Consider the following 23,431-nt stretch of genomic DNA (forward strand, 5'->3'; position numbering starts at 1 on the left):
TCAGACATGACTGAACTGACCGAACAACAAAATATTGACTTCGGTATTTTAAAATATTTTCTGTCTCTACAAATGAATTATACATGTGAACTGGTGTCTGCTTTGAGAGAATTTATCATTTTGTGATACCTAGCATTTTTAGATTTCAGAACTTAATCGTTTAGATTTAATCAATAAGTCCTATTGTCCACAGTTGTTATAGAAGCTCTTTGTACTGGGGTTGTATTCTGTTGGCTTTTAACCTCCCTTCCACCTTTAGTATTATATAATTTTTATTTCTACATTTTACTAGCTTTTTATTTTTACTTAATATTTTGCTGCACTAAGGAACTGAAACAGACTGAATTTTAGTTTTGGATAATGACTTTTGCAAATTCAGCTCAGCTAAAATTTTGGCAATACAGAGAGATGAGAAATGATACTGCCATTTAAGAAAGCTTTCATTTCAGTAGAGATAAAATACCCATACAAAAATAAATATGATATAAAGGTAGAATATTATAATGGAAAGTCAAGGTTCTAAATTGCTATAAAAATTTGAGAAGGAAGATAAGAGATTAAGAATTAAGAAGAGGTGGGTATTAAAGATGTTAGTGATGGAGAAATGGAGGGAATATGGCCCAGGTGTGGATGACAGCCTAAACTAATAGAGGCAGGCGTGGACAAGATCAGATCAGGGATCAGATCAGGGAACAGTAACTTTATTTGGCTGAAACATAGAATACACTGAGGCAGCATGATTCAGTGGGGAGTAATGGATTTGGAATTAGAACCTGGGTTCATATTGTGACTCTGCTACTTAGTACTTCCTAAAGTATCTGATCTTGGAAGCAAGACATTTTACCTTCTGAGCCTTGGAGTCCTCAACTATAAAATGTAGGGTCAGGAGTAGATGAGCACAACAGTCATTTCTAGCTTTCAGTCTGTGATCCTGTGACATGAAGAGAAGAATAAAGTGAAATAATTTGAAAATGTTGGTTAGAGCCAGACTATGAAGGGCCTTAGATTCAGCAGAACAAAATTATATGTTATCCTATGAGCAGTGGGCAGCCATTGTTAAAAGGGCTAACTATATTGAGTCAAGAACCTAAAGGGAGGGAATGGTAAAGGTAAAACATGGTCAGTGGAATGGGATCATAGGGGAAGCTTCCTAGTTTTCATATTCAGTATTCTGCTGATAATGTGTATATAGCACATTGAGATTATTTATTAAGGAAATAATCTAAAAAAGATTCTTGCCTTCCTTTCTTGGGTCACATCTGAACATCATTTTGTAAGTATAATTTTAATTGTTTATCCTCATAACTTTGGTTTCTGTTCTAGTTTTTTCCCCAAGTTTGCTACAAACTTGAAGATTTAACAGTGTGCTCTTCTGATCCTTTAGAAACATGTTTAAAAGACCAAGCCCAATAATAGTAATAATAGCTGATACTTTGTTGTTTTTCAGGCTTTCTTCTCCTAATAAGGTACATATACACTAGGTATACTGCTCTTCCTGTCTGCTATCTCCTCCCTTCTCTCATGCTCTTTCTCTGGTGTGTGCACAACTGAAGTCTTCTGTGAATTGAACCTATCAAGCGAGAAGTTTCCAGTATCCTATTTAGGCTAAGTTGATATCTTTTTGCCTGTTATATCACAAGCCAAGAAACCCATTAGTCCTGCCCAAGTGATCCTTACAACCATCATGTTAGGCAGTTAAAACTGATAGATACTGTTGTTCCCATTTTACAGATAAGAAAACTGGTGATTAGCAGCTTGCCTCTTGTCGTATAGCTAGTGAGCATTAGGGGTATAAATCCAGTACTGCTTTTCACTCTTGCCAGTGGTGGTTTTCAGAGTGTGGTCCACAGATCACTGAGGGTCCCTGATGCACTTTCAGAGGGATCCTTGAGGTCAAAATAATGTTCATAATAATATTTCCTTCTTTTTCCAACTACATATCTATGTGAAATCAGATTTTAGTCATATACTTCAACCAAAACAACATTGTACTGGCTTGAATGCAGAAGCAAATATGACTTCTGTTAAGCTCACAGACATTAGGTTTGCAAAAATATATGATTTTTCTCATTAAAAATTTTCTTTTGCAAAATATTCTTTTTCATAAAAATATGTTATATTAGCACATGATAGTTATTGCTATTTTCAAATGAATTAGTAGTTTTTAGATTTCTTAGTTTTTAATTTCTAATATGGTAAATATTGAGAGATATAATTCTAACTCACGTAAATGAGATTTTGGGGGTTCTCAGAAATTTTTAGTGGTATAAAGGGATCCTGACATCAGAAAGTTTAAGTTCAAAAAGCTCTAACCTCTCACACATCTAATCTTGCCTCACACCAGTTTCAGGGGTATCCATTTTTTTTCTATTTATTTATTAATTTACTTTTTTGTGAGGCAGTTGGGGTTAAGTGACTTAGCAAGGGTCACACAGCTCGTAAATGTCAAGTATCTGAGGCTGACACTTGAGTCCTCTTGAGTCCAGGGCCAGTGCTCTATCCAATATACCACTTACCTGCACCTGGGGGTATCCATTATTTGTAGACCATTCAGAGAAGTATTCAGCAAGAGAGGTGAAATCTGTCAATGTGTAGCTTCCCTGCCTGGCTTCTTAGTCTGCCCTCAGGGACCAAGCAGAATAAGTCTAATCAATCCCATTTCCATTTGATAACCCTTTAGATAATTAAAGAGATAGATATTGTAAAATAAAATCATAGATTTAGAGCTGAATTAGATGACTTTAAAAGGTCATCTAGCTCCACCATCTCATTTTGTAAATGAGAAAATTCAGGACTATACAGATGAAGTGACTTGCCCAAGATCACTTAAGTAGTAACCTTGAATCCATGTCTGATGAAAACTCCAAATCTAGAGATTTTCCTGCTATGTCTTAGCTCAAAGAGAAGAAATGAGTTTCCTAGGGGTACGTCTTGGTAATAGCCTCCACAAGTCTTCTTCCCCAGTTTCATTCAATCAGTCTTTTTCTTTGTCCGTTATCTTTGCCCAGTCCAAATTGAACAGCATGCAATAAATCCTTTTTCTTTTTACAAAAAAATCACAACTACCATCCAGCCTTTTTGTTGTTTTATTATTTTCCTGGTCAGTTCCAGCTGCTTTTGTGCTTCTTATACTATTTTTACAGGATGTTCCACTTTTGTATTTCTTAACTTTACTTTCATCTTTTGTACTACGTGTATTTTTAAAACCTTTTTTCATCCTTACCCAGATTGTTTTTAGATTATGCTTTCTTGGGCTGTCTTTCTCTCTAGAATTTTAGGTCTTAGGGTTCTCTCTATCCTTTCTCAAAGGCTTTGAAAACCATTCTTTTAAAATTTAAAGTGCCTCTTGGTGGTAGCAAAGAACTAGAAACAAAGTAGATACTCATCAATTGGAATGACTAAACAAATTGTATTACTTGGTTACGGAATATTATTGTACTATAAGAAATAATGAGCATTATGAATGCAGAGAAGCATAAAAAGACTTAAATGAACTGATGCAAAATGAAATAAGTAGAACCAGGAAAATAATACAGGTGTCCCAGAAGTCTTAGTGCAGTTTTAAGCTTTAATAGCTGTTAAACTATCAACTTTAAGTTACTGAAGCTTAAAACTGAACTCAAGACTTTTGGAGCACTCTGTGTATTTAAAACAACTACAACAATATAAATAGAAAGAACAATCATAAAATAATTAATTTCATTTTTTAAATTATAAAGTACAAACTCAGCCCCAAAGAAAAGACAAGAGAAACACCTCCTCTTGCTCTTTTGCCTGGACTTTATGGGTGTGGAATAATACAAATATATCATCAGATTTTTTTTCATGTCTTAATTGGTTTGACAGAATTTTGGTCTTGTTGTCCCCCACCCCCCCGCCACCTTTTTTTTCCTTTAAAAAATCAAATACTCTCTGGAATAGGGATGAGGAGGAAAATGGGTAATTAATCCAGGTGAGGTGATATCAAAACAACTTGTCAGTAAAGTTTATTTTTAAAAATCTAAGGTGCCTGTCAGACTATGCCTATCTTTCCTTTTTTATTATGAATTATTTCATTTTTAGAATTTTTATTATTGGAGCTAAGTAAGATTCTCCCCAGTTTCAATCCAAAGTTCCAGTTATTTCTCCTTCAGCAAGTTTTTTTCCTTGTTACTTAGAATCAAGTCTAAAATATCACTTCTTGTTACTTCTTCTAACAAACATTTGTTGTGTCTTAATATGTGCCAGGCACTGTGCTAGGTGCTGGGGACATCAGTACAAAAAAATAGAACAGTTTCTGCTCTAATTCATTCTGATGATCAAGACAACTAGTATATATAAAAATGTGTATTGTAGAAGTTCATATATACAAAGTAGGTACACGTAAGATAGTTTGTTCTTTCCATTTACCCTGAATATGAATGTTGAAAAATTATAAAGAGCAAGCTTGACCCCAAAAACTGCAGCTCTTGCAGAGGTGGAGGGCAAAGAGGGTATGGAAGGGACATTGTATAATGTCAATTATTTTCAACATACTGATTGGTTTTGCTGAACATTTTTCTTTTTTTTTCTTCTTTTCAAAAAGTTCTTTTATAAAGGATGACTCTCTGGGAGGGGAAAGGGAGAGGATTCGAGGGGAATTTAGCAAAGTAAAGCTAGAACATCAAAATTTTATTTAAAAAACAGGGCAATTTGGGAGGGAGAGTACTAGTAGTTGGGAAGATCTGGAAAGGCTTTCATGTAAAAGATGGCTCTTGAGCTGAATCTTTTTTTCTTCTTATAAAAGTTTTTTAGTTTTCAACATTTGCTTTTATAAGATTTTGAATTCTAAGTTTTTCCTTCCTCCCTCCACACCCTGCTCCCCAAGACAGCATTTAGCTTGATATAGGCTATACATGTATGATCATATGAAACATATTTCCACTTTAGTCGTGTTGTGAAAAAGAATCAGAACAAAAGGAAATACCATGAGAAAAACAAAAAAGAGAGAGAGAGAGAGAGAGAGAGAAATAGTCTGCTTCGATCTGCATTCAGATTCTGTAATTCTTTCTCTAGGTATGGACAGCATTTCCCATCATGATTCTTTTGGATTTGTCCTAGATCATTGCATTGCTCAGATGAGTTAAGTCTGACAAAGTCAGACATTGCACAGTTAGGCTGTTACTGTGTACAGTGATCTGGTTCTGCTCACTTCACTCAGCATCAGTTCCTGTCTTTCCAGGGTTTTCTGATGTCCGCCTGTTCACCTTTTCTTATGGAACAACAGTATTCCATTACATTCATATACAAATTGTTTATCTATTCCCCAACTGATGGGCATCCTCTCAGTTTCTAATTCTTTGCCACCACAAAAAAAAGCTGCTATAAATATCTTTGTACATGTGGGTCTTTTTCCATTTTTTATGATATCTTTGGGATACAGACCTAGTAGTGGTGTTGCTGGATCAAAAGATATGCACATTTTCATAGCCCTTTGGGCATAGTTCCAAATTGTCCTCCAGAATGGTTGAATCAGATCAAAACTCCACCAACAATGCACTAGTGTTCCAATTTTCCCAGTCTTCTCCAAAATTTATCATGTTAGCCAGTCTGATAGATATTGTACCTCAGAGTTGTTTTAATTAGCGTTTCTCTAATCAGTACTGATTTAGAACATTTTTTCATATGACTATAGATAACTTTGATTTCTTCATCTGATAATTGCCTGTTCATATCCTTTGACCATTTATCAGTTGGGGAATGACTTGTATTCTTATAGATTTGACTCATTTCTCTATATATTTTAGAAATGAGGCCTTTATTTGTTTCTTAGCTTTCTGCTTCCATTCTAATCTTGGTTGCCTTGGCTTTGTTTGTGAAAAACCTTTTTAATTTAATGTAATCAAAATTATCCATTTTGCATTTTCACAATATAGATTTCATAATTCATAATATAGATTCTCTATATCTTTTATAGTTATAAATTTCTTCCCTTCTCCATAGATCTGACAGGTTTACTATTCCTTGCTCTCCCAATTTCCTTGTAGTTTCACCCTTTATATCTAAATTGTGTACCCATTTTGACCTTATTATGGTTTATGGTGTAAAATATTAGTCTATACCTAGTTTTTGCCAATTTTCCTGGCAGTTTTTGTTTTTTTATCCCAGAAGCTGGAGTCTTTGGGTTTATCAAAGAGTAGATTACTATAGTCATTGACTACTGTGTCTTGTGTAACTAACCTATTCCACTGACCAGTCACTACCAAGTAGTTTTGATGATGGCTGCTTTATAATGCAATTTTTTGATCTGCTATGGCTAGGCCACCTTCCTTTGCATTTCTTTTCATTAGTTCCCTTGATATTCTGGACCTTTTATTCTTTTGGGTGAATTTTGTTACTATTTTTTCTAGCTCCGTAAAATAATTTTTTGTAGTTGCAGTCAACTAGTATAGTACTAAATAAGTAAATTAATTTAGGTAAGGTTGTCATTTTTATTATGTTAGCTTGGCCTACCCTTGAGCAATTGATATTTTTACAGTTGTTTAGATTTGACTTATTTATATGAAAAATATTTTGTAATTGTGTTCATATAGTTACTGGGTTTGTCTTAGCAGTTATACTCAAATGTATTATATTGTCTACAGTTACTTTAAATGGTATTTCTCTTTCTATCTCTTGCTGCCTGGCTTTGTTAGTAACGTATAGAAATGCTGAAGATTTATGTGAGTTTCTTTTATATCCTGCAACTTTGCTAAAGTTGTTAATTATTCCAGGTGTTTTTTTGGAACTCTTGCAGATAGAGATTAGACAGAAGGAATATATTACAGGCATGTATTACAGCTAGTGTATAAAGGCACGGAAATGGGAATTGAACTGTTTTATGTGAGGAATACAGAGAAGGACAGTTCCATGTGATCCATCAGGCTAGATCACAGAGTGAGGGCTGGAGTGTAATGTCCATTGCAGTTGAGATCAATTGTTAAGGGTTTTAAAATCTAAACTGAAGAATTTATGTTTGACCCTCCAGGCAATAGAAAGTCAGTGGGATTGATGAGGAGAGGGGGAAGAAAGGAAGGGAGTTATATAGTGCTCACAATGTGCCACTAATATGCTGAGTGCATAGTAGGATCTCATTTGATCCTCACAGTAATATTGTGAAGTAGTAGCTGTTATAAACCTAATTTTACAGCTGAGAGACTGAGGCGAACAGAGACATGCTATAGTCTGAAGCAGAATTTAAATTAAGGTCTTCCTTGACTCCAGACCTACCACTTTTATCTTCTGCTCCATCTAGCTACCTGATGGAGCATAGGGGAGTGACTGAGTAAGAAGGTGACATGATCAGATCTGCTCTTATGGAACACTTGGACTGCAGTGTGTGGGGTAGACTGGAGGAGTGAGAGACTTTAAGCGTTTATTAAGTGATTACTGCATGCAAAATACTGTTTAACTAAGTGCTAGGGATACAATATGTGCTCTCAAGTAGCTCATCCTAATGGGGAAGACAACATATGTAGAAGTTTTCAGCTGCAAGTCTGATGGAGAAGTTTCATCTTTAGGGTGCAGCAGCAAAGCAGAGGTTTTTGCTTCTTTGTTGTCATTTTCTCTGAAGAAATCATATCAGTTTTTGGCATTGAACTATTTGACACCATTGTAGTTTGTTTCCTAGAGTTCAGCCATCAGATTCAGAAGTTCCTCAGTCACATTTTTTCATGTCATTGATAATGAGAAAAACTGAGAACTCTGCTGTATACAGTGCTTTAAGTGTGATGAATTGGTATATTATATTCTCCACTTTATTTTAATGACTGAAACCAATCTAAAACACTTCCTCTCTCATTTCTTAGGTACCAGAACTTCTGTTTTCTTGTTAGAGGCAGGGGGCTGCTGCTAAAATCATGTTGGTCAGTAGAGGGAATAGTATGAAAGATTTTTCCTCTTGTCTTTCCTGCTGTATTTTGCCATGTTTAAAATTGTGTTATTAATAGCACCTATTTCACAGGGTTGTTAAGAGGATCACAGAGATAATATTGTTATGTGAAAGCACACATATTCATGAAAACACACAGTAGTGCATTTTATCTGTGGTGGCAATACTAGCTTATATAGCAAGTGTTGGTTATATCTAAATTTATTACCATTTATATTATTTCCTAGGTGCCTAGTAAATAGTAAGTAGAAATAATATGAAGGAATTATGATGTAGTGGGAAAAGCAATGTATTGGGAATCAAGAGATGTATATTTTAGGCCTAGACATGTGGCTGATTGTTTAATCCTAAGCAAATCATTTCCCCAATCTTTTTTTCAGTTTACTGTTCTGCATATTTGAGTAAGTTGAACTAGATTAATCCTCAAGGTTTTCCCTGCTTTTTTAACAGCTTATAACCCTCGTTCTCCTCCCTCCCCCTCCCCCTGCTGACTAAGTAAGATGTCGTAATAATTTATATTAGTATTACTGTTTTTAAAATTAAATGTGCGAAATAGCATATTAACTTTGAAAGTAGGACGAAGGCGGAATTGAATAAGTGGCTGGTTTCCTCCAAGGTTTAAAGTATTAGGTTTGGTCCAACCTTCAAATGTTTCTTTTTACATTATTAAAACACCCACTACTGTGGCTTTTCAGTAGTTTTTCAATTTACTTTATAGAATGGGGGAGTTTGGTGTTGTAAACAAATGGAAATAAAGGAAGGGAAGGAACTCTTTTTAAAATTTATTTATTTTTAGTTTTCAACCTTCACTTTCATAAGATTTTGAGTTCCAGATTTTCTATCCATCTCTCCCCTCCCCCTACCCCAAGATGGTGTGAAATTTGATAATAGGCTGTACATATACAATAATATTGAACCTATTTCCATATTAGTCGTGTTGTAAAGAGGCGTTAGAACTAATGGGAGAAACCATGAGAAAGAAGAAACAAACCAAAAAAGAAAAAAAAAGAGCTCAATTTGCATTCAGACTCAATAGTTTTTTTTTCTGGATGTGGACAGCATTTTCCATCATGAATTCTTTGGAGTTGTCTTAGATCCTTGCATTGCTGAGAAAAGATAAGTCTGTCAAAGTTAGCCGTTGCACATTGTAGCTGTTACTGTGTACAATATTGTCCTGATTCTGCTCACCTTCATTCAGCCTCAGTTCATTCAAGTCTTTTTGACTTTTTCTGAAATCTGTCTGCTCATCATTTTTTTATAGCACAGTAGTATTCCATTACTTTCATATGCCACAACTTCTTCAGCCGTTCCTCAATTGATGGACATCCTCTCAGTTTCCAGTTTTTTGCCACCACAAAAAAAGAGCTGCTATATGGGGTCCTTTTCCCATTTGTATGATCTCTTTAGGATATAGACCTAGAAGTGGTATTGCTGGGTCAAAAGATTTTGCACATTTTTATAGTCCTTTGGGTATTGCTTTCCAGAACATTTGGATCAGTTCACAACTCCACCAACAATGCAGGGAAGGAACTTTTATGTAAAGGTTAGCATTAGAGAACAGGCAGTAGGGTAAATAATATATTTTAAAATATTTCACAGTTATATTGAAGGTCTTATTTCCAAACAGCAAGTTTGGCAGGGTCTAATAAATTGGAAAGATTTTCAGGTGCAATCTAGGGAAAGGACTGTCTTTTGCCTAAGAAAATATGGGGAATATCATCATTGGAAGTATAGTTTGGTTAGGAATGAATTATTTGATTATGGCAAATGAAACAGATTAAAAATATAGATTTTACTCTTTTCCACATTAAAAGAGGTAAGGGGGTGGAAGTTGCTAAAGTTTGGGTTAAAGACAAGTTTAGACTATCTCCAAATATTAATTTTAGCATTTGTACTCAATATGTGATCTTTATGTAATAACTATTAGAATACATGAATGAAATCAGGTGAAGAGAAAATTTCAGTGAAATGAAAGGAGCTCACAGATTCTCTTTGGAGAGACAAAGGTGTTGGTGTAATTTTTTTCATCATGTACCCAGAGGTAATAGGAAACATAATTTTATGAAACCCATGGTCATTTCTTCACTCATGATAAAAGTAAGTAAATAGACCACCTTATAGGTGACTTATGAAGATAAAAAAGTAGACTATAAAGATAAAAAAGATAAGATCTTCTGAACTAAATCAGCATGTACATCTTGATACTCAGTAGCTTGGGAAGGTTCAGGAAAGGATGATGATAAACATGTGGAAATGTATTGGTGAGGATTTAAGAAAGAGTCCATAAACTTACAGACTACCTAGAAACTTCTGTTCTTCAGTATTTTATTATTATTAATAGTTTTATAAAGAAATTTATTAGGTCATTTGGTAAAGGAGGAAAGCCAGAAGAAGAGTTCCTCCTCAGTGTGAGGAGGAACATTATATAGGCTTTTAGAGAAGAGTACTAGCATGAACAACATGCAGCAGTTAAGCTGTTTTGTAGAGAGGATGGTTCCCAGACAAGGTCCATTGAAATATCATATTTTTGGAAAATAAATTTTAACTTTCGAGATAAACTTTTTTTTTTAATGATGGGAATATAATTGGGCCTGTGATTTCATTGGTCTGGATCCTAGACTTTAAGGGAACTTGCAGGTAAGGAAATTTTTAGCAATGCATGTCCATACCTTCAATTAATCAATCAGTCAGTCCTTCAGTAAGTATTAATTGAGTGCCTACTATATACCATGCACTGTGGTATTGGGGAATACAAAGAATGAAACAGTCTCAGCCCCTAATGAGTTATGTTCTATTGAGGAAGGCAAGCACATGTGAAAATATGCAGCATAAAGATAAAGGAGTGTTCTAGGTTAGTGGTGTCAAGCTCAAAATAGCTACTAAACGTACGTAGGAATCCTGCAGTCCACCTATTGACTTAGAACACCACATATTATGTTTTATTGTATTTTTATTTATTTTGTTAAATTTAACAGTTAACATTTCAGTCTGATTCTTAAGCTTTCATAGACTGGCAGTGAAATCTTTACGTTAGGTATTTCTGACTTGATAAGACCTGCTGGAGCTTATGTTCTACTGATATAACTTTCTAAACCCTTATACCATGAAGTGCTACAGAGGATAATTTTAGCACACATGCACATAGTAGACAATAATGTTTATTTAATTAAATGGTGAACCTGTTAATAGACCATGCTAAAAAAAATATTCTAATATGTTAACAAATCAAATTTCCTTAAGAATGAACACCTTCCATAGAGTGTAAGATCTGTTTATCTTGTATGAATTGAATGTACTAGTGTTTTAAAAGGCTTGCTTTTTTCCTCATACACTCTTACTACTAACACTCAGTGAAAGAAATTGGGAGAGAAAGCAAAACCTCTTTAGAAAAACAAATTTCATTTCAGTCTCATGAGATTTTTTAAAATTACCAAAACATACTTTATAGTAAGACCAACTAGTGGTCTAACATAGCCTTGTTAAGGTGATAAACTTTTTCAGTGAGTCTTCACTCTTTTAGATTTAACCATTTCTGGTGTTACGGCTTGTCCTTGTATTCACATACATACTATGCAGATTTAGAGACTTTAAACAAATAATTCTAAAAGGAATCCACATTCCAAAAAATAAGGCCTGCCACAAGAGGCATCGAGTGAAATTCTGCAGATCATCCTGCACAGAAACGTTGGGCAGTCAAGGATCGAAACAAGTGTAACATGCCGAAATATGGGATGATAGTCTGAGTCACCAACATCTAGCAGATTGTTTATGCTCATGTAGAAGAGGATATGACTGTGCAGCTTATGCTTCTGAGTTGCCAGAACATGGTGTGAATGTGGCCTGGCAAGTTATGCTGCAGCTTATTGTATATAGTCTCTCAGATTTCTTGACAAATTTGGCATGGACAAGATGTATGAAGGTCAGGTGATGAGTATAATGTGAAAAGCATTGATGGTCAGCCTGGTGTTTTTACATGCTACCTGGATGTAAGTCTTTTCAGAACTGTTCCTAGAAACAAAAGCTTTTGGGCCCTTAAGAGACCTGTGGGTAGTGGTCTGTCTTCCTCACAATACCAGACACTTCCCTGAGTATGATTCAGAAAGCAGACAGTTCCATGCAGAAGTACATCATAAGTACATCTGGGTCAAAATGTTGCAGATTATATGTGTTACCTCATGGAAGAAGATGAAAATAATTAGAAAAAAATTCTCATAGTACATAAAGAACTGTATGACTCCTGGGATGTTTGAGATGTATAAGAAATCCCATGCTGGTATACAGGAGAACCCAGAGTATGAAAAGAAATCCAAGAGGAAAGATTAAAAAAAATGAAACTGCCCCAAAATGTCTATTGCTCAGAAGAAAGACTGAGTTGCTCAGAAGGCGAGTTTCCTTAGAGCCTAGGAATGTGCAGCTGATAGCTAAAACATCAAAATCTGTGATTTTCTATGAAGATTTTCAGATTAAGACAATAAACTTAGTGAACCACCACAACAAAGCTTTATAGTACCATGCTCTCTCTCTGCTCCTGCCCCCTCAGCTTGGTGCTCCACAGCTCCCACCCTTCCCCAAATAAAAACTCTGAAAAATAACCCTCCAAATAAAAGCAAAAGAATGAATGTGTGTGCAGAGAGACTGCCACCTCTGCCAGATTGGGGATTTCACTTGAGACCTCTGGGCACCAAGAGAGGAGACCTTTGTCCTGCTGCACCCAGTGCCTGTGTGCCTGTCTCCTATCCATTTGCACTAGGATACTGTCTGTCTCCTCCCTCTTCCACCACTCCCCCATGTTTCTTTTCCTCTCTTGTCTGTGTCTTTGTGCCCACTTGCCACCAAGTACCCTAGCATTCCCTGCCCCCCATGTGTTTTTCCTTTCCTTCTGACCAGGCCCCCTCAACCCTTCCTCCCACCCCTCCCCCCCAGCCCCATGTGGCTGTCTCCTGCCCCACCTATTTCTCTTCCTTTTCTTACTTCTTTGTCCCTGGATTGACCCCCACATGTCCTTGAATCATGTGCTGGCCCCATTTTCTCTTCCCTTTCCCACATCTGAGGGCAAATTAGCATTCCATAAAAATCACTTTACCTAGCAGTCTGTGGAATGGTCCATTTACATAAAGCCAGAACTGTGTTTAAGTCTTGGAACTTATGATCTTTTTTCATGTTTTGCTTGCAAGGTTTCTCACTAGTGTAGCATTACCAAAGGTATGATTCTGGTTTCTTTTGGTACTTTAAAAAGCTTGATTCTCTTTATCACCTTGTTTGCCAGTTTTCTGGTGATTATAAATAATTAAGAAGGAAATTAGAATAAAATGTTTTATGGCATTAGATTATCTAAAGGGGAAAAAACAATTATAACTCATAGATGACTAATTTCATGCTTCTTACAATATGCTCTTTCCTCAAGCAGTCTTTTCTCTTCTGATCAACAGTAAGAATTTAGCTTTTGTCATATTTGTTGTTACCAGTAATGACCAAATATTCACCTTCCTCTTTTCCTCCTTTATTTGTAGTACTTGGTAATGGACTACTATGTTGGTGGTGATTTACTGACACTCCTCAGTAAGTTTGAAGACAAACTTCCTGAAGATATGGCAAGATTTTACATTGGTGAAATGGTGCTGGCCATACACTCCATTCATCAGCTACATTACGTACACAGGTAGGATCATAGGATCAGCCTTTTTTATAATTAGAAGGGAGCTTAGAGATCTAAGCCAATCTTCCAATTTTACAGGTAATAATAGCTAATATTTCTGGAGGACTTTAGAATGTGTAGAATGCTTCTCTCATATAAGTCTTCAAGATAGGCTATTTAGCTCTCCAGATAAGGAAACTGAACCTCCAAGAGGTTAATGACTACTGCCAGGGTGCTAAGTGATAGAGCCAGGATTTGAGCCAAGGCTTAAACTCCAAATCCAGTGCTTTTACTTCTGCACCTTTGTCAGATTAATTACAAATTCATTGACTGTGTAAGCAATGTGTCAGAACACCTCCTTTGAATACTTAGAATACCAAGTATCAATCTAGAACAATGATTCTTAATCTGGAGTCTAAGGAGATCTGTGGATAGATTTCACAGGGTTTGTGAATTTGGATAGGAAAAAATATGTTATCTTTATTTTCATTAATCTCTAACTCATCTAGTATTTCAACTGTATTTTTTTTTATAAAAGCAGCACATTATTCCAAGAAGAGATAGGTTTTACCAGAGTACCACAAGGATCCATGACACAAAAAAAAAATTAAGATAAGAAAGTACCTCCAGAAATCATCCATTTTATTTTCTCACTCTGTAGAACAATTTGACCTTAATTATCAGATAGGCTTGTCTGAAAGCAGTGATCTCCATACTTTTTTGATCATATGCTTCTGTCAGTAAAAGATTTTTAAGCATGTACCCCCAATATGTCTTTATGTCTGTGTGTATATAAATAAACTTACTTATAAATTATATGCATTACTTCTGTACTAATAATTATGTACATTACAAATATAAATTTTAAAATGAAGTGGTAAAGATAAATTAATATTTGATTCCAGTGTCAGTAGGGGACAACTGGAGTTTGTTTATTGATTAGAGAAGTGACTGGATGAGTCCTAAGGTTTAGGAAAATCATTTTAGCGGCTTTGTGGAATATGGATCAGAGAGGAGAGAGAACTGAGACAAGGAAGACCATTTCAGTCTCTTGCAGTAATTCAAATAGGAAGTGATGAAGAGTAAAAAATTATGATGGCCTGAACCAGGGGCTGATTATGTGCATAGACAGAAGGAAATATGTAGGAGAGATGTAGAGGTAAAAATGAAGGAATTTGGTGACTCATTGGATATGTGAGGCACAGGATATATGAGTAAATAGTTGAAGATAACACCAAAGTTGTAAGCCAGACTGACTTGGAGGGATGGTAGTGCCCTTGATAATAATAGAGATCTTTGAAAAATTTGGGGTTTGGTGAGAAAGAAAATGTTAGGAAATCTGTGTTGTAGACCACAACCCATCCATTCCTGTTCCTCATCTATAAATCACTCTGTCCCATTCAAAATGGAAAAGGGAGAAGCAGTGTTCTTTATTGTCACTGTCTCAGTGAGGAGCCAGCATTCTGAGCCAGGAGGGGAGGAAGAGATATGTGAGGAGAGTGTGTATTTTCCTAATTATCTCTGAAAACATCAGATTCCTCAGCCTAATACCTTGTACATCTTAACATAAAAATGTTAAGTTTATAAAGACCAACAGGTTGAGATTTTAGTGTCAATATCTATCTTACTTCAGAAATCATATTGCTAAGAGCAGAAGGAAATGAACCATATGATTGAGTATCAGCAACATATTATTAAGGGCTGTAGCCCAGATTGGCTCATTTTATTTCAGCATGGCTTTATCTACACATGGAACAACAGGAATAACGAAACAGGACACTGAGGATCCCAGTAAGATGGTCTTTGTGTAATCATCCTAAACCATTTCTCCATTTCCCTGAGGGTAAAAGAAGCTACTTTGGTAAAGATACACAAAGCAGAGTCTACTCAATAATTTAAGTCAACAAGCATTTATTAAGTGTTTACTGTGTACACTGTATTTGGTGTAGTAGATAAAATGAAGACAACAAAGAAAAAGCCTCTGACCTCAAGGAACACTGGGGGATACACTGTATCCCCCAGTAAAGTAAATACAAGATAATTTGAGGCGTGAGATTGTACCATGGACTATGGAAATCAGGAACACTGAGCTGAACCTTGAAGAAGTTGAGAGGTGGTGAGGGAGGGTTAGGAGTGACCAGTGCAGAAGTGCAATATACAAGATGGCAGTCTAAAAAAACAATAGGCATTTCTTAAACACTTATTTTGTGCCAAGCACTGTGCTAAGTGCTGGGGAGACAAAAAAGGGCAAAAACAGGTCATGCCCTTAAGGAGCTCACATTCTAATAAGGGGGAAGACAACATGTAAGGAACTAGTTAAATACAAGGGGTATATAGAATAGATGGAAGGTTAGCAGCTCGGGGGGAGGGGTGCTGACTAGGAGAAGCCTCCTGCAGAAGGTGGGATTGGAACTGAGTCTTGAAGGAAACCAGAGGTGAGAAGAGCATTGCAGCTATTGAAGAGAGCAAATGAGAAGGCTCTGAAATGGGAGATGAGAGTTGGGGAAAAGTAATTAGATTTTACAATTAAATCATTAATAACTTTGGAGAGCAGTATCAGCTGAATGATGAATTTGCAACCCAGATTTGACAGGTTTTAAAAGAGAGTAAGAGAAAAGGAAGTAGGGGAACTAAGTATAGGATGTAAACTCTGAAGGAGTTTAGCTGAAAAGGGCTGGAGAGATACAGGATGAGAGCTAATGGGGAGGGTAAGATTACATGAGGGTTTTTTTAAGGATAGAAAAGACATGGACATATTTGTAGGTAGAAGAGAAACTTCCATCTAGGAAGAGATTGAAGATACAAGAATGTGGAGATGATACTGGGTACAGTTTACTGGGAAAAAATATGAGAGGATGGGGTCAGGGATTAATGTAGTAGAGTTTGCCCTGGAAAGGAGGACCACCTCTTCATCTGAAACTGAAATGGAAACAGTAAGGGAAGATGTCTTGAGTGATGTCAGATGAGTACGGGAAACTATGCAAACGTCCTGAAGTCCACACCTTTAGAAAATGGGGTGGGAGAGTACATGGGAGACTAGAGGAAAGGTGAGGTTTGGAACAGTTACTATAGAGAGTAATATAATGAAGTGATTAGGGGAGTCATAGAATGTTGGCAGTGAAGGCCCAGGGAGATCAGATAATAAATACATAGTGGACCTAGTTAGTGTGATTTCATGTTAATATCCCTTGGTAGTGTTTTATAACAGGAGATACCATCACACTCAGCACATGTTCTTTTTATAATCTAGTTATGTTGTCTTGTGCCTTATGGATAGAAGCTGTACATCTTTAAAATGTGAGTTGATATGTTATGCTAATTTTTTTTTAAAGGTGAGGAAAACCTTTGGGAAAAAATCATTTAGGAAATAAAATTTACTTTGTACAATTGTTCTGACATCCCCCTCCTTTTTTTAAAGGAAAAACCATTGGAATATGTTTTGCAGAATAGTGTAAACACGAGTATTGTTAGGGAAAATCCTATTTGTGTGTGGAGTTACTTTGCTCAAATAAATATTAATAAATTCAGATTTTCTTCTTGCTTGAAAGAATAAGAGGGTCAGTGTGGTGTAGTAAATAGCTGATCTCAGAACCTGGATGACTTGGTTTCAAATCCTGCCTCTGATACATCCTGCCTCTGTGTGAGCCTAGCTGGACAAGTCACTGGAATCTAGTGTTCAATGCCAGGTGGAATAGCGGATAGAGTAGCAGGCCTGTTGTCTGGAAGACCTTGTCCTCAGATATTTACTCACTGAGTGACTCTGGCAAGTCACTTTAACCTCTGCCTACCTAAATTTCATCATCTAGAAAATAAGGAAAATAGTAGCATCAATCTCCCGGAATTGTTGTGAGGACAAAATGAATTAATTTTTGTAAAATAGATAATGCTATTTTTTTGTAATATAGATATGCTAGCTATTATTATTTTGTAAGGTTGGAAGTTTTACCTTAATAGGTAAAATGTGGAATATTGCATAATTCTTTTGTGTTCTCTCTTAATGTGACTGGTTAAAGCAAAACACCAAATTAACTTTATATTGTCCTGAAACACTTTTCTTTGAATCATAATAACTATCATATTATAACTATTCACTAAATAACATTAGCATTCTCTCAACAAATCTTACGCTAAAATAGGACTTTGACCTAATGTTGTTTATATTGGATTGAATTCATTCACCTTTTTTTTTTTTTAACTGACAGAGATATTAAACCTGACAATGTTCTTTTGGATATGAATGGTCACATTCGCTTGGCAGACTTTGGATCATGTTTGAAGATGAATGATGATGGAACTGTATGTAGTTTGGGGGTTTTCCCACTTTGGGTTTTTTCTTGGTTTTAAATTTTGCAGTGTAAATAACTATTTTTTGAGGAAATATATTATCAGTGTGATCAGAAATGAACATTTTACTTAGTACTAGCACCTGACCAGAATATTTTCTTAAAACTCCAGTAATTGAAAAGGTAATGCTTACTGGGAACACTGTTAGATTAGATATCTCATAATATTCATACAACGTCCTTAAATAAAAAATATCTTGATACTACAAAACTATATTAAATATTTTTATTTTTCAGTAACTTATTTAGTTGTAATTACTTATTTAGAGTTTCTTAATAAGTAGCTTAATTTAAAAAAACCAACTATATTCTGTCACTTGTGGACCAATTTAACTATAAAGTTTATAGTCTCATGACCATATTGGTTTATGGATAATAATCTCTTTAGTTAAAGTGACTCATGAAGACTATACACTAAGATAGAAAGGTTGCAGTTTGTGTTAGTAGGAGTAGTATACACACAGTGACAGAGATTACAGATCTTTGAAATATAGAAAAAGTAGTAATAATTTAAAAGAAGATGTGGTGTAACGAATAGAGAGCTGATCTCAGAGCCAGGATGGCCTGGGTTCAAGCCATGCCTCTGATACGTATTGACTGAGGGCCAAGGCAAGTCATTTTAACCTAGAGATGACAGGCAACATTCGTTACTAGGTAGTGCAGCGGATAGAGTACCAGGCCTGCGGTCAGGAAGAGGTAGGTTCAAAATCTGTTATTAGTAAATAGTATTCTGTTTTTGCCCCAAAATCATATTTTCATGTGGAAATTTTTTAATGCTTAACTGAATTATCAGTTGATGATGTTAGTAATTTCTCTAGGATATTTTCTCTTTATTTGATGTCATCTTGAGTCACAGCTAAAAATTTAGGTCATTATTGTTAAACAGAACTTAATCCTTTAACCAGCTCATTCTTGCCTGATAAAATTCGTGTATCATGAAAAAAGTAGGAAAGCTTAGTTTAGATAAAGCTAGAAGATACTTTGACATACTGCACACACAATTTTACTATATCTGATTGTTGAAGTAATTGTTCTTGTTATGATTAGAGGCAGTGTAGCATAGTGGGTAGAGAGCTGGCCTCAGAGTCAGGAAGGTCTGGATTCAATGTCCTGAGACATTGGCATGGACAAATCACTTAGCAGCTAGTCCACCCATTTCTTTTTATATATTAAGAAACTGGGGCCCAAGGAGGTGAAGTGACTTGCCCACAATCACATCCCTAGAAAGTACTGGAGGTGGTCTTCCTAACTCTGAGTCCAGCATCCTCTCTGCTACAGCACACTCGGGTCTGAGTCCCACCTTGGCCTCCGGTGGTTGTCCAGAGCCCTCCCCAGGCCTGGCCTCTCTCAGGGCCTAGCACAGAACATGGTACCTGATGCACTACGAACTGAACAAATGTTTATTGGCTAACTGACTTAAGTTCCAAAATTACTTTTGATTTCTTTGCTCTCCCAGTCAAGGTTCCTATTCCCCCATTGTATCTCAGGTAGGAAATCAGTCTGATTCAGTTTAATTCAGACTAGTTTAAAATGATGACATTCATGCAACCTTTCAGTATTTTCCAAGCACATTTACACGCTCATTGGATCCACATAACAATTCTGTAAAATAAGTACTGCAGTTACCACTATCCCTATTGACAAATGAAGAAGGTAAAGCTTACCCCAGGCACATTACTAACAACTTTCAAGGGTAAGCTTTGAATTTAAGACCTTCCTGGCTCTATGTCGGGCACTTTTTTCCTATTGTACCATACTGTCTGATTTTTTTAAAACACATTTTGTGTAATATTTTTTAGTTACAGAGGTATGAGTGATTAATCTCTCTTATCCCATAATGGGCCCCAAACCAAGGAGACCTAAAGGAGCTGGACTTCCTGATTCTCAGGTTTGCTTGCAGCTAATGCTTTACAAAAGTCCTGGGAGCTGACAGGTAGACATGGTTCCAAATTATACATCATAGGTCCTAGTATTAAGCACCAGGTGGATCGTCTAGTGCAAAACAAGAGAGAGAGAGAATTACTTGTTCACATTCACACAATTACTGATTAGCAAAGCTAGGATTTGAACCCTACTGCTGCCTCTGTAATATCATGTTTATTTTATAATTTCAAAATATTTCATACATTTTTATTTAATTTTTAAAATAATATTGATATATGTGTTATCCTGACATGTAGTAAGTACTTAATAAAAGCTCATTGTCTAATTTGCTATCCCCATTCTGACACTTCATACAACTGAGACTCATAGAGATTAAATAACTTGGCCAAATTCACACCTCTAGTTACTGATAGAACTGGAGTCAAACTCAAGCTTCCCAGTCTCATGCTTTTTCAAATAAGACAGGCATTGGTCCCCGGGGGCATCTGGCATTAAGATGAGGCAGTACCATCATCCTTCATTATCTGTGTAAGATCAAATCCGGGCAGTCTTGGTTTAAGTTTTGAGATAGGAAACTGGTAAGGGAAAGACAAGTAGAACAATGGTAGCTTCCTTTCTTTTCTTCCCTCCAATTCCTAAGACTGGATATAACAGTGTGTAGCCTCCAAACACTTAGGCCACAGGTGTTACCTGCCAAAAAAAAAATGTTAGGAGTCTTAGCTCCCTGAATCTTACTCTGAGATATAGATTTCAGGCTTTTCAGAAATCCTCAGAGCAGTTTCTTGCTCCATCTACTGTCCCCACACTTCAAGCAGATCTCAGAAATACTTTATTTGGTTTTATAGAGGTGATGCTAATTGTAATCTACAAAAATTACTTACAGTTTAAACCTTCTTACTGTGCAACATAATGATAATTGAATATCATAAAATACATCTTATTAACATTAGAGACATATAATTAAACTGAACTCTGCATGGCATAATTTTTTTTCTCATGACCATCTAATTAAAACTTATTATAATTAAGGAACCATTGGTCATCAGTCATATTTTTGAGAAGTAATGAACTAAAGAATTTTCTTTTACCAATTTGCTTTGTAATAAATCTTTTCAAGATAGTAAAACTTAGAGATAAAGTTTGTAGAACTGCGTGTTAACGTTACATGTCTTGCTATACATTTCAGGTCAGCCAAGTGATGAAATTATTTGGCCATGGCAATGAAGGTTTTCTACTAAAGGGTAGAAATGTTGCCGTATGTCAGTGAAAAAGAGTACTCTAATGCAACTAGAGATTTTTCAATGTATTCACAGCCTTTTTTATAATGTACTTGAAGTACATGTCTTGGGGACTGATTGCTTTGGATGAATCCTCTTATGTTGAGATACTCTGTTACTTCAGCAAGCAAAATCTAAGATTTGCCTTAAATTAAAATTTGTAACATAGCAACTGGGGTAGTGTGGAAGATCAGTATGGCCATGTCCTCTTTTGTAGTGATGTAGACATATTTCTTCCTCCACTTAAGGCACCTCTGAGAATCATAGATTACAGAGTGTAAAGGGTATTCACAAGTCATCTCATGCAGCACTTACCCCTCTAGGGCCTCCTTCTACTGTTGACCTAAGTCGTTATTATCTCCACTGCAAGCCTTAAGTTGTGGGAACTCATAATGTCCTGAGAAAACCACATTATACTTTTGGACTGTGTTGATTATTAAGAGCTTCTTTGGGGAGGAGGGAAAAGGGAGAACTTACTAATAGGAAATAAAACTTCTAACCATTGTTCCTAGTTTTGCACTTTGGAATCAAGCAAAACAAATAAACTTTCAAATGTTTGAAGATAGCTATAATTGGAATCTATATTTAATATTATATTTTAAAGTTTTTAAAATATTGAGGTGGATAAACATAATTTGGCTATTTAAAAATAATCTCTTGAATTGAACTTTGCTTATTCATACTAGACTTTCAGAATATGATCATTAGCTTAACTTTCTTCCATGACTGTTCCTTTTTTCTTTTATAGTTATTATTCTTTGTAAAAAAAAAAAAGTAGCAAAATTTTATTGGAAGAATTAATAATAGCTTACGTTTCTTTAATGCTTTATGGCTTATAAGGTATTATTCCTCAAAATAACTGTAAGGAATATAGTGTACATTTTATCATTCCAGTTTTAGAGGTAAGAAAAGTGAACCTCCTCAGAGAAGCTTAAATGACCAGAAATACTGAGCAATTAGTGGATTTCTAAGGTTTAAAATCTTTTGTTTTCTTTCCCTAAGGTCCAATCTTCTGTGGCAGTGGGTACACCTGACTACATTTCACCTGAGATTCTGCAAGCAATGGAGGATGGAATGGGAAAATATGGTCCAGAATGTGATTGGTGGTCTCTAGGTGTCTGCATGTATGAAATGCTATATGGTGAAACACCTTTTTATGCAGAATCATTAGTGGAAACCTATGGAAAGATCATGAATCATGAAGTAAGAAATGGTATTTCTAAATAAGTAGTATAGTATTTGTTCCTTTGTATGTGTAAAATAATGTTATTTCACCTGTATCAGTAGTCCTTTTGAAAATTTTAGTGATCTGATTTGCCAAGTATATGTTAATTGGAATGAAGAGCTTTCTTATCCTGACTTGATCTGTAGAGTACTTTATATGCCAGTTATTAGGCCAAATCCTCTTTGGACCAAAGTTAGGGAATTTAAGAATAACATGCTAATTGTTTCAAATTCCTGGTGTTCCATTTGCTCTGTTTTATTGGTCAGTATCACTCTATACATGTACATTTAAATACATACAAAATTAAAACATGGCAATGACCAATTTCATTTGGTGTCTTTCATTGCTCATTTTACGTTCTGCTAAAGCATTTAGACTGAGGAATGATGCAAAAACATCCTCAGAGATGCCCTGCTGTGTGTTCCCTGGAGTCATGAAGAGTTGTGTTTGCTGATGTCAGGAAAGAAGAGAAAGGAGTCCAGGACTGAGTCTTGGGGAACATTCACATTTAGGAGTATAATATAGATGATGAGCCAGCAAAGGACACTGAAAAGAGCTAGTCAGGTAGATATGGAACCATGACAGCTGTGTCAGGAAAATCCAGAAAAGAGAGTATTCAGGAGTTGAAGTGGTCAGCAGCCAACCTTGGTCAACAGATTGACATTCATTAATGTAGATGCCACCAGGAGAGGCATGGTCAGTTTTCATAAGGTGAAAGAGCCAGGGCTCGGAAAGACATCTGTCTATGAAAGGTGTAGTCATCCTCATTTACACACTGGGATAACGACATAAATTTGGTGGAGGTGAGGATTACCCTTGGCCTAGGTAATGATTAACTTATTAACATCTAATTGAAGATATTTGATGTAGGTAAAAAGTTGTTTCAAAATATTTATTCATAAGATTGTATTTTTAAATAGGCTAGGGAAATATGACTTAATTTTTCTGTCTATATCTCTATCACCACAATTTGTATAGCTTTTTAATGTATTTTCTTGAGTTATTAGGTTTTCTTCAGCTTGACTGGAATGATGCTCTCAGTTGAGAAAGATGTCCAGTTTCAAATAGTACCCTGGGTACGCTGTCTTGAAATGAATGGTTTTGAGACTTTCTTGTGCAACAGGTAGTAAGCAAAGTGTCATTTTGGTGGTGCAGTGGATAGAGCACCAGTGCAGGAGT

At 35.8% G+C, this 23,431-nt stretch overlaps 1 protein-coding gene and 1 pseudogene across 1 annotated transcript in view; both read left to right on the plus strand.

Annotated features, from left to right (window-relative positions):
- CDC42BPB (CDC42 binding protein kinase beta) overlaps positions 1-23,431 on the plus strand; it is a 154,806-nt gene that overhangs the window by 56,973 nt on the left and 74,402 nt on the right. The window contains exons 5-7 of the mRNA XM_072630158.1: positions 13,399-13,547; positions 17,726-17,819; positions 22,030-22,230. Coding sequence (XP_072486259.1) covers positions 13,399-13,547; positions 17,726-17,819; positions 22,030-22,230 — 444 coding nt within the window. The remainder of the gene's footprint in view (positions 1-13,398; positions 13,548-17,725; positions 17,820-22,029; positions 22,231-23,431) is intronic.
- LOC140518219 (large ribosomal subunit protein uL18-like) lies at positions 11,590-12,401 on the plus strand (annotated as a pseudogene).

The sequence above is a fragment of the Notamacropus eugenii genome, chromosome 1 (assembly GCF_028372415.1).
Source record: "Notamacropus eugenii isolate mMacEug1 chromosome 1, mMacEug1.pri_v2, whole genome shotgun sequence".
Classification (NCBI taxonomy): Eukaryota; Metazoa; Chordata; class Mammalia; order Diprotodontia; family Macropodidae; genus Notamacropus; species Notamacropus eugenii.